We start from the raw sequence: 14,043 nt of genomic DNA, 5'->3' as shown, positions 1-14,043 counted from the left end.
AGTCAATAAATGTGAAAATGAAGGCAAGAGGCAGACTATGACTTCATCCTGAGGCTCAAATACATCTACTGTCTCATCAATAAACAATATCCCTTTTGTAAGCGATAGTGTAGGCGTGGATTGGTTAAGGATTTGTTTTCACAATTTTTGCATCAAGCATTCAATGGATGGAGTAAAAGAAGGATGTTTAAAACATGTAATGCTCTATAATGATTTTTAAGCTCTTTTTTCTATGGGCCTTCTCAGGGTCTTCAGTTTGCTTTTTAAGCTAACAGCTTTTTTGTTGTAAATCCATTTCAATATCTATAACAAGAATGTATTCAGTGTTTTTATTTGCGATAGCATACACACACACAGACACATGCCCTCACACTTCTGATTGGGACATTGTAGTGATTCCATTCATTTCAGTAACTTTAATGTGTTTGACTTGTCTAACTTATTAACCATTATCAGAATATATTCTACTGTGAAAAGTTTTTTCTCCTGCTTTTGCTTTTTTCTTTAGATCAGGTAAACATAAGCTGGGTAAACACAAAAATTAGTTTTTAAACATTTCTTTAATTTCTCATAGGAAAAAAATAAAGTTATCCAAAACTAACCTGGTTCAATTCACCCCCATCTTCTGCACCCAACCAGAAAATCCCAAACGTGTAGACATCTGTTAGTGCCTATAAACTCTAGCATATTTGGGCTATGCCATAAAATACACAAGCATGCCAATTAATGAAAAGGTAAAGTAAAAATAATCATAAAAATATTAATTAAATTACTACACAAATAAATAAAATTGTGATAATCTTAAACAAGTCATTCATGGTTCTAAAATCTTCAATGTAGCCAAAGCAAAAACAATTCTACAAAGAAGAGTGGGTCAACGTTTCTGCACAAGCATTGCAAGCAACTCATTGAACGTTTCCACAAATGCTTTATGGGAATTGACATCACCATTGGTGGCACGATTAGTTATAATATTTATGGGTCTTTTACTTTTTGACAGAGGACCAAATTGGTTTTTCTCTTAATAAATGTAAATAATTTGAAAAGTGCTTTTGTTTTTGCTACCATTATCTTTTTGGGATCAAACTTACTCTGATGTTTTTACATTTTAAAGCAGGGGTGGCCAAGTCCACTCCTCGAGAGCTTCTACAGTATCTTCCAACATTTAGATGCATCTCTGCTCCAACACATCAGAATCAAATGGCTTGATTTTCTCATCACCATGTCATTCAGTTCTGCAGAGGCCTGGTAACAAGCTATTCATTTGATTTCACTGTGTTGGACAAAGAATGCACCTGTGAGTTGGAGGATAGGAGCTTTTGTGGGCTGCCAGACTGGACTTGGGCACCCCTGCTTTAAAAGTAACCAAAAAGAGAAAAACAGAAGAAAGATGAAAGGAGGCTAATACATTGTCAAGCAAAGTAACTGTTTCTTTTCTAAGCCTCAACTCAGATCCCACACCAGTATTAACAAATAACCCACATCCCTAAAACTACATTTGAGTCAGCACCAGAAAAGACCTACTGGTCCTTGGGTTCATTAGAGGAAATTCAAGGTGAATATCATTTTTTAAATTTCCAACTCTATAAGCTATGTAAAATGCTTTAAAAGTAAAAACAACTTAAAAGACATAAAAGACAAAAAAATTAAAAAATAAAAAACCAAACATAAGACGGAGAAAAGAACGTAAAAGGCTGCTAAAATACAAAAGACTGCTAGTGGGGTAAAAGGACATAAAAATACAAATAAAACCATTTGTGTCAAAGTGTGCTAAAAGTCAATTAAAAAATATGTAGTCAAAAGAAATTTTATTTGCTCCAGAGTTTGTGGGAGCAATTTTTGTTTTACTAAAACAAAAATGCACTCATTACATAGTATTGTGAGTTCTTGATAAAACAAATGTTCGGAATATTAAGAACGTTGTGGAAATCATTATGCAGATGCAAACACAAAAACACCGACTTTAATATTGATGTCCATTCATTTGAGCAACACTATTTTTGAATAACCAAGCCCCACTCCTGCAGAAAGCAACAAACCATATATTTTGGCTTAACCTAATTCAGACTACAGACTTAATCCCAATAATGATGGTAAACTTGATTAGAACAACGATTTGATCACTATGGTTTTAAGAAGATAGGCCAATGAAAAGGTTCTTAAGTCAAAAATAAAAGAATATGCACAGAAAGACAAGCTTGAACATTTGTTAAAAGGATCATTAAAGCAATGTTGGTAATGCTGAAATACAAACACACTCTTTAAACATTATTGTGTGCTTCTCAACAGGAGAAATCAAGGCTGTAGAGTTTTTTTTCAGAAGATACCCTGGGAAACTTTGTTCGTAGGAGTCATTATGTATACCCGAACACTAACTCAGACAGTGATGCCTGTGCATGGTCTATATAAATTCACACTAAGTGTAAGCTGTCCGTTAGCGAGACGACTCATTCCGCAGCCTGTACCTTGTCTGGGAGCTCAAACGACAAAGTCTTTGGCCCGGATAGGTGAGGAATGACAGACTCTTATAATCCCTGCTGCAAATAAGACTGGTGGTAATAAGGCTTTCAGGAATGTACAGGAGAGTGACTGAGGCATCGTGCTTTGAAGTGGCCAAGTAAAATAACTTCTGCACAAGCTGCAGTATTAGTAATACAGCAGAGAATTTGCTTATATGACTGCGCTGTGGAACTGGCTTATTAGATTATCTGAGACAAACATAGAGGAGCTACATTATTGCCCTCTCTTCCTCTTGTTCCCCCCCGAGCTAAGAGTGACACTGTGTTACGTTCATTGTTTCAACCCCATCCATCTCTGAGTTAAGTTAAATTGTTAGTGAGTTGTGTTTGTTTTAGTCCATTGTTCTGCTTCCACTGCAGAGGTGCTTCTCTGCCAAGCTCTGCTCCTCCCATTACAAGCCCTCTGCTCCTCTTGGTGCCTGCAGTATTCCTATCCATTCTCATTCTGCTGGGTATGCGTCGCTTTTTTTCCGCACACACACTCTGTGACAGTTCAGAACGAGTTGAGTGTGCAGACATACATAAAGCATTAACAGTATTGGAGGGTGCATGTGTGTGAGTAAACTCCTGCATGTGTGACAGTGTGCAAAAAATGTAGTCCAACATCAACTGCCAAGTTCAGACAATTTCTATATGTCTATAGGTAAAGTCTTGGAACCATATGTTTCTAGGGCTTCTGATGCATTCTGAAATCCCAGTGGATTCTTTGATTCTGCTGTGTGTGCTTTCTTGTCGCTGGACTTAGCATGACTGTCTCTCTGCTCCACTCTCCAAGGACTAGGTTATTGATATGTTACCACAGATGCTGGAAATATGACTGATGCAGTACTGCTCTTTCTTTCAAACAACTGCTCTTTGTTGTATGAAAGTAACATAGGAGGAGTTAATCAAACACATAGAAAAAAGCTTAAGTCAGAGACTCTAATCCAAGAACAAATATAAAGATTTTCTACACATTTCTATGTCAAAATTCTATATGTTCAAAGACTCCAAATTCCAGAGTTCCTAGTTCATTTTTCCCAATATTTGTATGAAGGATAAATACAAAAGTTCACAATGAATATACCTCATATTTCCTCAAAGAGGGCATGGTTTTGAGGGGTAGATAGACAGACAGTAAAATCCGATGAGTGGATTTAGAAAATGAAGCAGGAAACAAAAAGTGGAGATACAGATAAGTTCCCTACTCTGTTTTCTCTATCATGCTTATCCAGACATGTAAACTTGTAAATGAAATTTCAGATTTTCCAAATTGCACAGGATCCCTAAATACAAATAGAAAAGCACCAATCACCTTATCCATGCAGCCCGACTCTGATATGCAGAGTTCCTCAAAGGTATTCAAATGACAACAATGACACACAAGGTCCAGAATGTCAATTTCCACTTTCTCGAGCTCAAAGCCTGCAGCATAATATTACAGATAATTACCAAACATGTGGTTTGCTCAGTACAGTCAGATAGAAAAGAGCAGAGTAATTTTCTGCTGCCGTGGTGCAGCGGTAGCAGCCGTTTTCGTTCCCTAATTGCATCTGGCATCCATCCACCACCCAGTTTGACTTCATTATGAGATGGAGGTATTCTGTCTTAAATGACTTCTACTCAATTACGCCACAAAGTTCCTCCCTACAATCAAACTAAACTGTGCGTGTTGTACTCAATGGCGGCTTTCAGACCAGCTTAGCCATATTACACCCTATTGTTTGATTTAATAGCTGCAGCCATTTAGGCACGCTGCAGATAATTCTACCTCTTACTAAGTATTCTCTTCTAATCCTCACATCCTTGATTTTTCTTTTTTTTTACTTTTCAGTGTCACATGCATGAGGTGCTCTTCCTAATAACCAGTGAAGAAATGTTACAACTGCTATCTGTACCAACTTGCTTCTCTTTCTTTGAAAAAATCTGAAAGGCTTTCACTGAAAGACTCTTAAGTGAAACGTAGCCTCATTCAAAATAAGGATCATGGTTTCTCATACATCCCAGAAAGCAGTTTTAGCTGTTTTGCTTTGTGACAGTCGACAAACTCTACAAGGTGTAAGAAGCAAACAGATTTTTACTGAATGAGTGAGTTCCTGGAGATTTAAATTTTTAGCTGCCTTTAGGAGAACCTCACGGCATAAAATAAGGCAACCAGCAACTTCAAACGTGTTCACATTCTATGCTACAAACATTTTAATTGACTTTGACAAAAATGCTTTTGAACTGTACAGTAATGGTCATTTGTGTGGGCCAGACAAAGGGAAACAAACCTCTATTTCTTGTGAGCTCTTAAAGGGGCAGTATGGTGTATTTTCAGGCACATAGTCACATTTTATAGCACAATCAAGTAACTATGTTACCTTTAATTTTTATAAAAAAATACTGTATATATAAAATATTACCTACAAGAATTTTGACTTTGTAATTCAACGCCTTAAAATTGTCTTTTTAAGAAACTCCTGCTCTATTTGACACTCTGCCTTCAAGAAGTCATCCAAGCATCGTTCCTCTATCAACACTTTGACAATGTTTTTACCAAGAAGAAGAAGAAGCTCAGAATGAACTCAGCAGATGTGCAGATCCACCAGGTATTTGTAAGTTGTTGATGGATAGTCTGAAGGAACTGAGTGAGGAAGAAGATGCAGGGGCAGTGTGCACTGTGAGGCGGAAGCTTGGAAGATTGGAAACTTGCAGCTCTCAGGAGGAGCTTTGTCAAAGGTGCTGCTTGCTTCCACTAAGTGTTTTGCGCAGCTTAATGGGTGCCACAGAAGATCAAAGGATGTCTCAAATACGCATGAAAAAAATAAATCAACACTAGGTATTGTTTTAGGTGGGAATAATATTGTAACATAACATGAAGCTCAACAAGACGATTTTACATAATACTACCTCTTTAAATAAAATGACTCTTTGACCATATTTCCAAAAGTAATAGGAGCTTTGTCTAGTGTCTTTGTCTTGAGGCAAACTACCTATGGGACTTTGATGCATTTCTTTCAGCAACCGTGTAATTGTTGTCACTCTTCTATTAAGGTCAGATTTGTTGAGTGCAGAACTAATAACTGCTCTGGCACAAATCCTTCAGTAACCAAAGGCTTCTTGGCTATCTCTCAGAAAAATGCTCTCCTCCAGTTGTGGTGGAAAGCCATGTTCTGGAAGGGTTGCACCTGTGCAACACCTTTTCTATATTAAGCTGATAGATTGAACGATACTCTACAAAAACAATCAAAGATTGGAATGCTGCTTAATAACCAAACCCTGCATTAAACCTCCACAACTTTATTCCAGTCTGCTGTGTCGTGCTCTCTACAAACCTCTAAGCCCTTCCTGGAACAGCTGGATTTATGCTGAGATTAATACACAGACAGGTCGACTTCTGTGGGAAGTTGGTAGCACTTAATTATATCTCAGGTTATCAGCTTAAAGAGGCTAAATACAAAGGTGTGCCACCCTTTTTAGACTCTTAGTAATAATTAAGAAAAATAAAAATAAGTATTATTTTACTTCCTCTTCATTTATGTTCTATTTGTGGTGACCACATAAACTCTCCTTCCCCCCCCACAAATTACACTGAAATGCACCTTCCTCATGAATGTCTCCAAGCTAATACAGAGTTAAAGTCAGGTCTTTGCATGCACAGACCTGACAAATGAAGACCTTATATACTTGTAGGAAATACGAGCAAACTGTGTTAAAAACCGAGTCTAAAGTGCGACTCAAAACCACAAGTGTTTTGTTTCAGAACAAACAAAGGAACTACAAGGCCATTGAGACAATTTAATTATAAGTCAATACAAATTACCTGTTTTTCACACCAGAGATTAAGCTTTAGTAATTATAACCTGCCAGCATTTATAGCTTAATTGAACATTTTTAAACCATAATTGGAGGCAGATTCAATTAATGCGAGAGCAGAGCAGAAGGAAAGATTTAAACCAGCAAGGCATAGGCTGAATTGGAACACATAATGTTCTAGTTATTTCTAGTATCTCAGTAATGTCTCCGAGTCTTGTCAATTACCTCTGCAGATGGGGTGACTCTTTCAATTCAGTTCTAATTTTATGTTAAAGTCTTCTGTTCAAGGAGAACACACAGACTCATGCAGTAATGATGGCAAATACTTTTAGAGATCCCTTTTCCATTTTAGCAAAAATTTGTTTTGCTAAACAAATACTGACCCTGCTGTGCTCAGAACTGAATCTAGCATGCTGCTGACCTCAAAACCTAATCAATAAGAAGGAATATAGTGAAGAGAAACTTCTTTAGCTTGAACTTCTATTCAAATGTTTAAAGATACTTCAGCATGTTCTGTTACAAGTCCAAAACTGGGACAGACTCATCTTCCTCCCTCTTGCTTCTCCTAAAGACTTAACCCTAATGCTCTCTCACGCTCTCTCTTGCTCTGACGCATGCATATACACACAACCACACCTAAAGCGCTCAGCTCTGAGCTCAATGTACCATAAAAAAGAACCACTTCAGTCATAACAGTTATTTGAACCACAGCCATTACAATAATACATACCGGACAAAGAACAAGAAGGAACAGTCTAAACTACAAAGCAGATTGCCAGGAGATTGTTTTCAATCTTCCACAAATATACACAGAATTATGTGTCCAGTTTTTGTTGAAAACCACAACACTGTGAAGGCTACAAGATGTAACGTTACATGTAAATAACGTTACCAAATAAATAATTTGCACAGGAATTATCATCACCTCCCTTCAGCAGTATACAAATAGATATGACAGAGAAACCTCCAATTATTCCTGAATATTACAAGGTGTTTAAAGCTTGTATGTATGGGTAAGTATTTAGAAATCTGTTTGCACTAACATATATTTAAGCATAAGAATTACCTGTGCATCCACTAGGGTGGCATTCGCCAAGCTCTCATTGATGAAGACGTGAACCAGTGCGGTGGCACAAAGCGAAGGGATGCCACTGTCGTTGACTCGTACAACCAGACGATGAAGACCTCTGTGGCGCCGCTCCAGAGGCTCTGCTAGAGTGATAACTCCATTGGTGTGGCCAATCTCAAATAGTCTGAATGGATTTCCCCCCACTAATGCATAGCGAAGGTCAGCGTTTGGCCCAGTGTCTGAGTCTATGGCCGTTACAGTCCTGACAATGGTGCGAGCACTGCTGGCAGGTGGTAGGAGAGTGTAGGACTCATTGGCGGGAGATGTAATCGAAGGCGCATTGTCATTTTCATCTGTCACAAAAAGCGAGACTGTGGCAGTGGCAGTTTTCCGAGGTTCCCCTCCATCCACAGCCCGAACACGGAAGGTGTACGTGGAAAGCCTTTCACGGTCAAAGGATGCAGCAGAAAAGATTGTTCCGGTGTTGTTCTCAATGGAGAATAACTCTTCTCGCTCATTCCTGCTATCTTCTCCCTCCACCTTGTCGCCCGCCGTCTTTCCATCTGCCCCGTCTACCTCTACGAACAGGCTGAGCTCCGCATTCTCACCTTCGTCTGCATCGGTCACTGTAACCATGCCGACTGGACTGTTGGCGAGCAGGTTCTCCTTTACATAGAACGTGAAGATTTCTTGAACAAACTTTGGTGCATTGTCATTACGATCAGTCACTTGTACAACAACGGTTGCAGAGCCTTGCAGAGAGGGTGTTCCTTTGTCCTTTGCAATTACTCGCAACTCATACCTCTCTCTTTGCTCACGGTCAAGAATCCCCGTAGCTCGGATATCTCCATTATCTACATCTATGTAAAAAGGTCCGTTAGAGGCAGGATCCAAGGAATATGCAATTTCAGCATTTTTGCCACTGTCTGCATCTGTGGCTACTACAGTGACCACCCTTTCACCAGGTCCATTGTTCTCGGCAAAGTGGACCTCCACATTGCTCTGGGCAAAGATTGGAGCATGATCATTGATGTCTACCACCCGCACCATCAAGGAACTGTTACTGGATAGACTGGGGCTGCCAGAATCTACTGCCACAATGGTTACACTGTACTCTTTCATGGCCTCGTAGTCCAGCAAGGCTGAAGTATGTAAGAAATATTTTTTCTTGTTTCTGTAGAGACAGGAGAAAGAAAAGATATCATCAGTACAGAAGCTGCTTTAAATGGAAACAATATCTGTTTTGTTCCTTAATGTGGTCAAACAAGGTCATTGCTATGCCTTTCATCATTTGGTTGTTCTTTTGATGTTTAGTGTTTTCTTACAGTGTATGATACATCATAAAATAGTGAAATATTTGCTAGGTTTGATTTCATTAAACTCAGGGTCATGATGTATTCAAACATGACCAACTAATTTTAAAAAATGCCTTCTGATATGCTTGTTATAAAGTAGATTTCTAACTGCTTGAATTTGGTAATAATGTTTTGAACGGAGTTTTTGCTTGCTAATTGTCTACAAATGTCAATAAATTAAGAAACTACAGTTAATTATTTCATTTAATCAAAAAATATTGATTTGAGCAAATTATTTAATAATTTGTTTTTCTTTAGCATACAATCATTTCAAAGACTGTGAATGATTGCTGCAATCTCCTGAGACATTCTTAGTAAAAAAAAAATAAAAATCTGTGACTGTGACATTTTAATCAAATTACCCTATTGATTTTGATAGAACACTCACAGGATTTAAGCTTTAGCGATTTTCTTCAGTGAAGGAAAACCCCAGGATTGAAAATCACAAGTCTCATTGTACAGGTCTTACAGTGTTTGAGGGTAGTTAATAACCCAAAAAGGGGCCGTGACTTCTCACCCTCACACCTTTAGGCAATGTTCTCACAAATGACTGAGCTTTGACATTTGGAGTCTTTGAAGCAAAAGTGACATTAAAAAATGTAAATCCCTTCACCTCCATAGATATTTGTAACCAAAGTTTACAGACTGTATGACAGCTTAACCACTCTGTAGCATTAGCAGAAGAGTGACATTGCTGTAATTCCCATACAGTTTTTGAGGCATATCTCTTTAAAAAACAGATGGCAGGGTGCAAGGATATAAAAATATTATAATACCCTGTTTAAAGCATTGACTGGCAAATCCAATATGGTACTAAGTGGTACTTCTACAATTACAATAAGTGTAATCTCTCATTTTTTATTAAAGTTTCTACATCCTTAATTTTAAAGCAATCATTTTGAACTTTTTTGAAGCCTCATATCTTTCAAAAGATATACGTTTTCAGACACTTTGAGGTATCTGAGCATCTTCCTAAAAGATTTAATATCAGTTGCGGACTTATTGATTAAATGCGGTGAAGGGATTAATGAAACCCAGTGTGGGTTTTATAAGTCTGTTTGCAACTATTCTACAAACACAGATCAGCCATAGACTCTGCCAAAAGTTAAAGCATTATTGTAGCACCTGTAAGTGGTTGGGATAGATTATGCCATGGATGAGCTTTGTGTTCTCAAAGTAGATGTAGTAGAAGCAGGAAAAATGAACAAATGTAAGGATTTTTGCAAGCTTGACTAGAGCAAAATTGACAACTGCATCAGCAACTTGCTCTGCATTGTACAATGTTGTGACCCAGCAAAAGGCTCATGAATGAATATTGGCTGATCAAGCACACAAGTTACTGTAGCTCAAATAGCTAAATAAAGCAATAGGTACTGCAACAAAGGAGTCACAATATAAAGAGCATCACAATTTGTTTGGTCAGGGTGTTCGTCATGGACATAATGTTAGGGTTGATTGATCCAGAGTGTTACTTTGAAGGGTTACCTTTAGTTTAGCTTACCTGTCAAAGGCTTCATCTGCAGGTGGGGGTGGGAGTAGTGTCTCGCCTGCTGGTTTCAGAGTGAATGGGACATCTCCTACCACAGTGCAGGTCACCGCCCCATTCTCTCCCTGGTCTCGATCTGACACCTGAACTAGAGCGACAGGCGTGTCCACCAGAACGTTCTCTGGCACCAGCGCAGCCCCATCCCGTACAAGGATCCGTCCGATCTTTCTGATCTCCACAACTGGAACATTGTCATTTTCATCCCGAACGGCCAAAACTACCGTGGTACGATCGGTCCGTGGAGGCTGACCCCGGTCCCTGGCCATCACTGTGAACTTCAGCTGGGCCACCTCTTCCCTGTCAATCCTGTGAAGAACGCTCAACCAACCAGTTGCCTCATCCAGCCGCAGGAGTCGCCTGACATTTTCCGTGGCAGCTCCAAAGACGTACTCCACCTGCCCATTTACTCCAATGTCCCGGTCAGAGGCTCTGACTTGGAGAACAGGTGTGCCTGGAGGAGCATTTTCAGTCATCTCAGCTTCATACGTGGACCTCTCAAATTGTGGACTGTTATCATTCACATCAGTTATAGAAACCCGGAGCAGAGCTTGGGAGGAACGTGGTGGGTTCCCTCCATCTCGAACTTTGAGGACAAGCTCATATGAGTCCTTCTGCTCTCGATCCAATGTGCCCTTCACAATGAGCTGAGGCTGCTTCTCACCATCTGGTATGTCTGCTACTTGCAGCTCAAACACACTGCTCCTCGCTCCTCCTCCACTATCACCACTTCTGCCCCTGCGGTCTAGTCCATCCACTCTAGCAATGGGGTTTCCTCCTGCTGTGCGCCTCGTTGAACTTGACCCGGCTCCATTATCTTGGATAAGTTCATAGCGGTCAATGCCATTCCGTCCAAAGTCCCTGTCTGTGGCTGTGGGAAGCAGGTACAGAGTCCCAATGGGGCGGTTCTCCTCAACTGAGAGCTGCAGGACAGGTGAGGGGAAGGAGGGCGTGTTGTCATTGATGTCTGTGATGACAACTCGACCTTCGAAGAGGTCTACCCAGCTCTGCAGTGGTCCTATAACTGACACCTCAAAGTCCAAGAAACACTCATTCTCATCGAAGATCATCTGGCACTGTGGGAGCTTCTCTCGGTCTATGCGCCTTGGGCCTGTAGTAAGCTCACCTGTCACGTTGTCGATCTTGAAGTACTCTGAGCCACTCTCCAGGGCAAAGGTGACGTCTCCGTTGTTAGAGCCCAGATCGACGGCCACGTTGCCTATCCTCACATCCGGCGGGCCCTCCTCCGCCACCCGGTACCGGAGAGCTGAGTCGGCAGCCGGTAGCTGAGTCAGCAGCTGCAGCAGCAACACCACAGAGTGCACTGCACCAAGGCTCGGCATGGCTCCTTTTTGCTTCCTTCCTCCTCACTCCCCAGCTGTGGGCTCCTCTCTTAGTTTATTGGTGTTTTGTGGTCTGGTGCAGCTTCACAGCGTGGGTGTCTGATTTATCCTTTCTTACCTTCTCTATCGCTCTCTGCGGACTGCCGCCTGGAGTCCGGGAAAAAGCTTCAGTGTAGTTCACTTCAGCAGATCCTTTCTTTCTTTTCTTTTTTTATTCTCTCCTCCTACACTCAGTAGTGGGTTTTCAACTTCTATAAAAAATATTTCTGCATTCTTACTTGTTTCTTTAAGCCATAAGGATGTAAAAAAAAAAAGTCCATCATGCTTTCTATTAATCAACCTGTGATTAAATCCACTTCACTCTTTACATTCTTCTTTAAGCCATAGGAGCTATCCTGATTAGGCTCTTATCAATTTATAATGCCCATTTGGAAGTTCTTTTGATTCCAGTCACACTCGGGACAGAGGCTTTTCAGATAGAAACTGCAATGCAGCACCACTACACAAAAGAAGCGAGAAAAAGAAGAAATTATTATTATTATTTTAAATAAAAGAAACACCAATCAGTTCGGGGTAAAAACAGACGCTCAAAAATTATCACAAAGCTTTGCTTGCGAAAAAAGATGCTTCTGCTGAGTCTTTTTTCTTACCTTCTGAACCCTCCGCGTTTCCCGCAGTGGAGCAACGTGCCAAGCACTCAGATTCCTTTACGCAAGTTAGAAGAAGAGGACGAGAGCGAGTTTCTTCAAATCGCTTCTCCCCACCAATATAAAAGAAAAAAAAACTGTTGTGTCCCCCTATTTTGGTGGGATTGCCCCGTTACTCGGCATAGATTAGAGTATTCCGTCCTAGGGATGGATGGGTAGATGGAAGCAAACATGCAGCGGTGGTGGACCGAGAGCAGATGCGTATTTCTTCCAAGAGTCCCGCATTCTCTCACTCGCTCACTCCTCCTCCTCCAGCTTTTTTCCCCTCCCTCTCACCTGCACTGCTCGGGACTGCTGCTGCCTCCGGTCTCCGGTGATGCTGCAGTCTCTCTCTCTTTCTCTCTCTCTCTCTTACACTCTCTCTCTCTCTCTCTTCTGCGCTACTGCAACATTTTCACCGTAACTCGATCGCCGAGCTGTAACAGGAGAGGCAGCAGAGGCGGTGTTGGGTCGCTCTCTCTCTCTCCACCTCTCTGTCTCTCTCTCCCTCTCTCTCTGTGTGTGTGTGTATGGGTTCGTGTGTGTGTCGGTTACCGGGGACAGACCTCAGCCCCTCTCTCCTGTCATAGGAAGATTAAATGGCTTGCTGTCCCGGCCGTTGACAGCTCCTGGTGGGGAAATATCTTTATTCACATATTCATACAGGGGGACAAAGAGCGACGGGGGAGAAAAGGAGTGATCTGGCTCTAAGACGAGTCAGTGCATGTAGGATTCAGGCAGGATTTCTGCTGGTGCAGCTCTTTTTCGCCGGGGCAAGTGCAGAAAAGCTCCGTTCCTTCTTATAAACAGGGGCGCTTCTAGAAAGTTTATGAAGGGCTCGCCAAATGGGTCTCACTGAAACTCTTGTGGGTGCCGAATCAAAAGTCAGAATAAAGTTTTAGGAGAGAAGCAATCAGTGATTTGTATACATAGAATTAACAGAATCTAAATAATAATAATAATAATAATAATAATAATAATAATAATAATAATAATAATAATAATAATAATAATAATAATTACGATCATAATGTTTTTACAACAGACTGAAAAATGTAGCTTGTCTCCTGTTTTAAATTTTATAAATAAAAGTTGTGCAAATTAATAAAGTGTTCATTCCTTCCCTGACCTATCCTCTTAAATTATGACATAATGACTCTTGGAGTTGAACATCTCTAAATATTCCCAGGTCTGATTAGTACTAGATGCATACAATCAAAATATCACTTAAACAGAACCTGTCTTGCAACATGAAGTAGATTAAAAGAGCTCAAATGCAGCACATGACCACAACATACCCTGCTGGTGTTTTTAAATGCACCACCATGTTCTATAGGTTATATTGTTTATAGAGCTATACTTGTTTTCTTTTTCTTTTCCTTATCAGAAACACGGAGATCAAGGGAAACAGTTGCGTGCGCTTGCTCCTTTATAAATCCCCTCTGGCATCCCTTTTTTGTAACGTTGAAATGTTTCAGATGAATAAAAATCTTGTCTTGCGTCTTTTCTAAGTACATAGAAATAAAACACATTCGATTTTTTTTTTTTGCTTAGCTTCAATAGCCATACTTTAGTTCTTCTGCTACAAACTTTAGGAATAAAAAAAACATGTCAAAATAGAACCTTATTCACATGAAGGGTAAAATAAATGCAAGCGCACTGCGTCTACAGAGACTCACAAATAGATTAATAAAAAAAAACAAGGTTCACTGAGATCTGGATTACATTTCTAAGACTTTGGGACTCCAGTG

General features: G+C 40.2%; 1 protein-coding gene across 2 annotated transcripts in view; it reads right to left on the bottom strand.

The window, feature by feature from the left end:
• LOC102220538 (protocadherin-7-like) overlaps positions 1-12,703 on the bottom strand; it is a 57,760-nt gene extending 45,057 nt beyond the window's left edge. Inside the window, exons 1-3 of one of the 2 annotated variants that reach the window (XM_023333846.1) lie at positions 12,257-12,703; positions 10,222-12,105; positions 7,363-8,539 (exon numbers count right to left, since the gene is read on the bottom strand). In XM_023333846.1, coding sequence (XP_023189614.1) covers positions 7,363-8,539; positions 10,222-11,606 — 2,562 coding nt within the window. In that variant the 5' untranslated portion in view covers positions 11,607-12,105; positions 12,257-12,703. The remainder of the gene's footprint in view (positions 1-7,362; positions 8,540-10,221; positions 12,106-12,256) is intronic. The other variant, XM_014471008.2, reaches the window with a different exon arrangement.
• Positions 12,704-14,043: the final 1,340 nt, after the last annotated feature.

The sequence above is a fragment of the Xiphophorus maculatus genome, chromosome 5 (assembly GCF_002775205.1).
Source record: "Xiphophorus maculatus strain JP 163 A chromosome 5, X_maculatus-5.0-male, whole genome shotgun sequence".
NCBI lineage: Eukaryota > Metazoa > Chordata > Actinopteri > Cyprinodontiformes > Poeciliidae > Xiphophorus > Xiphophorus maculatus.
Note: the sequence above shows the minus strand (reverse complement) of the source record. Positions and strands in the feature narration are given on the sequence as shown.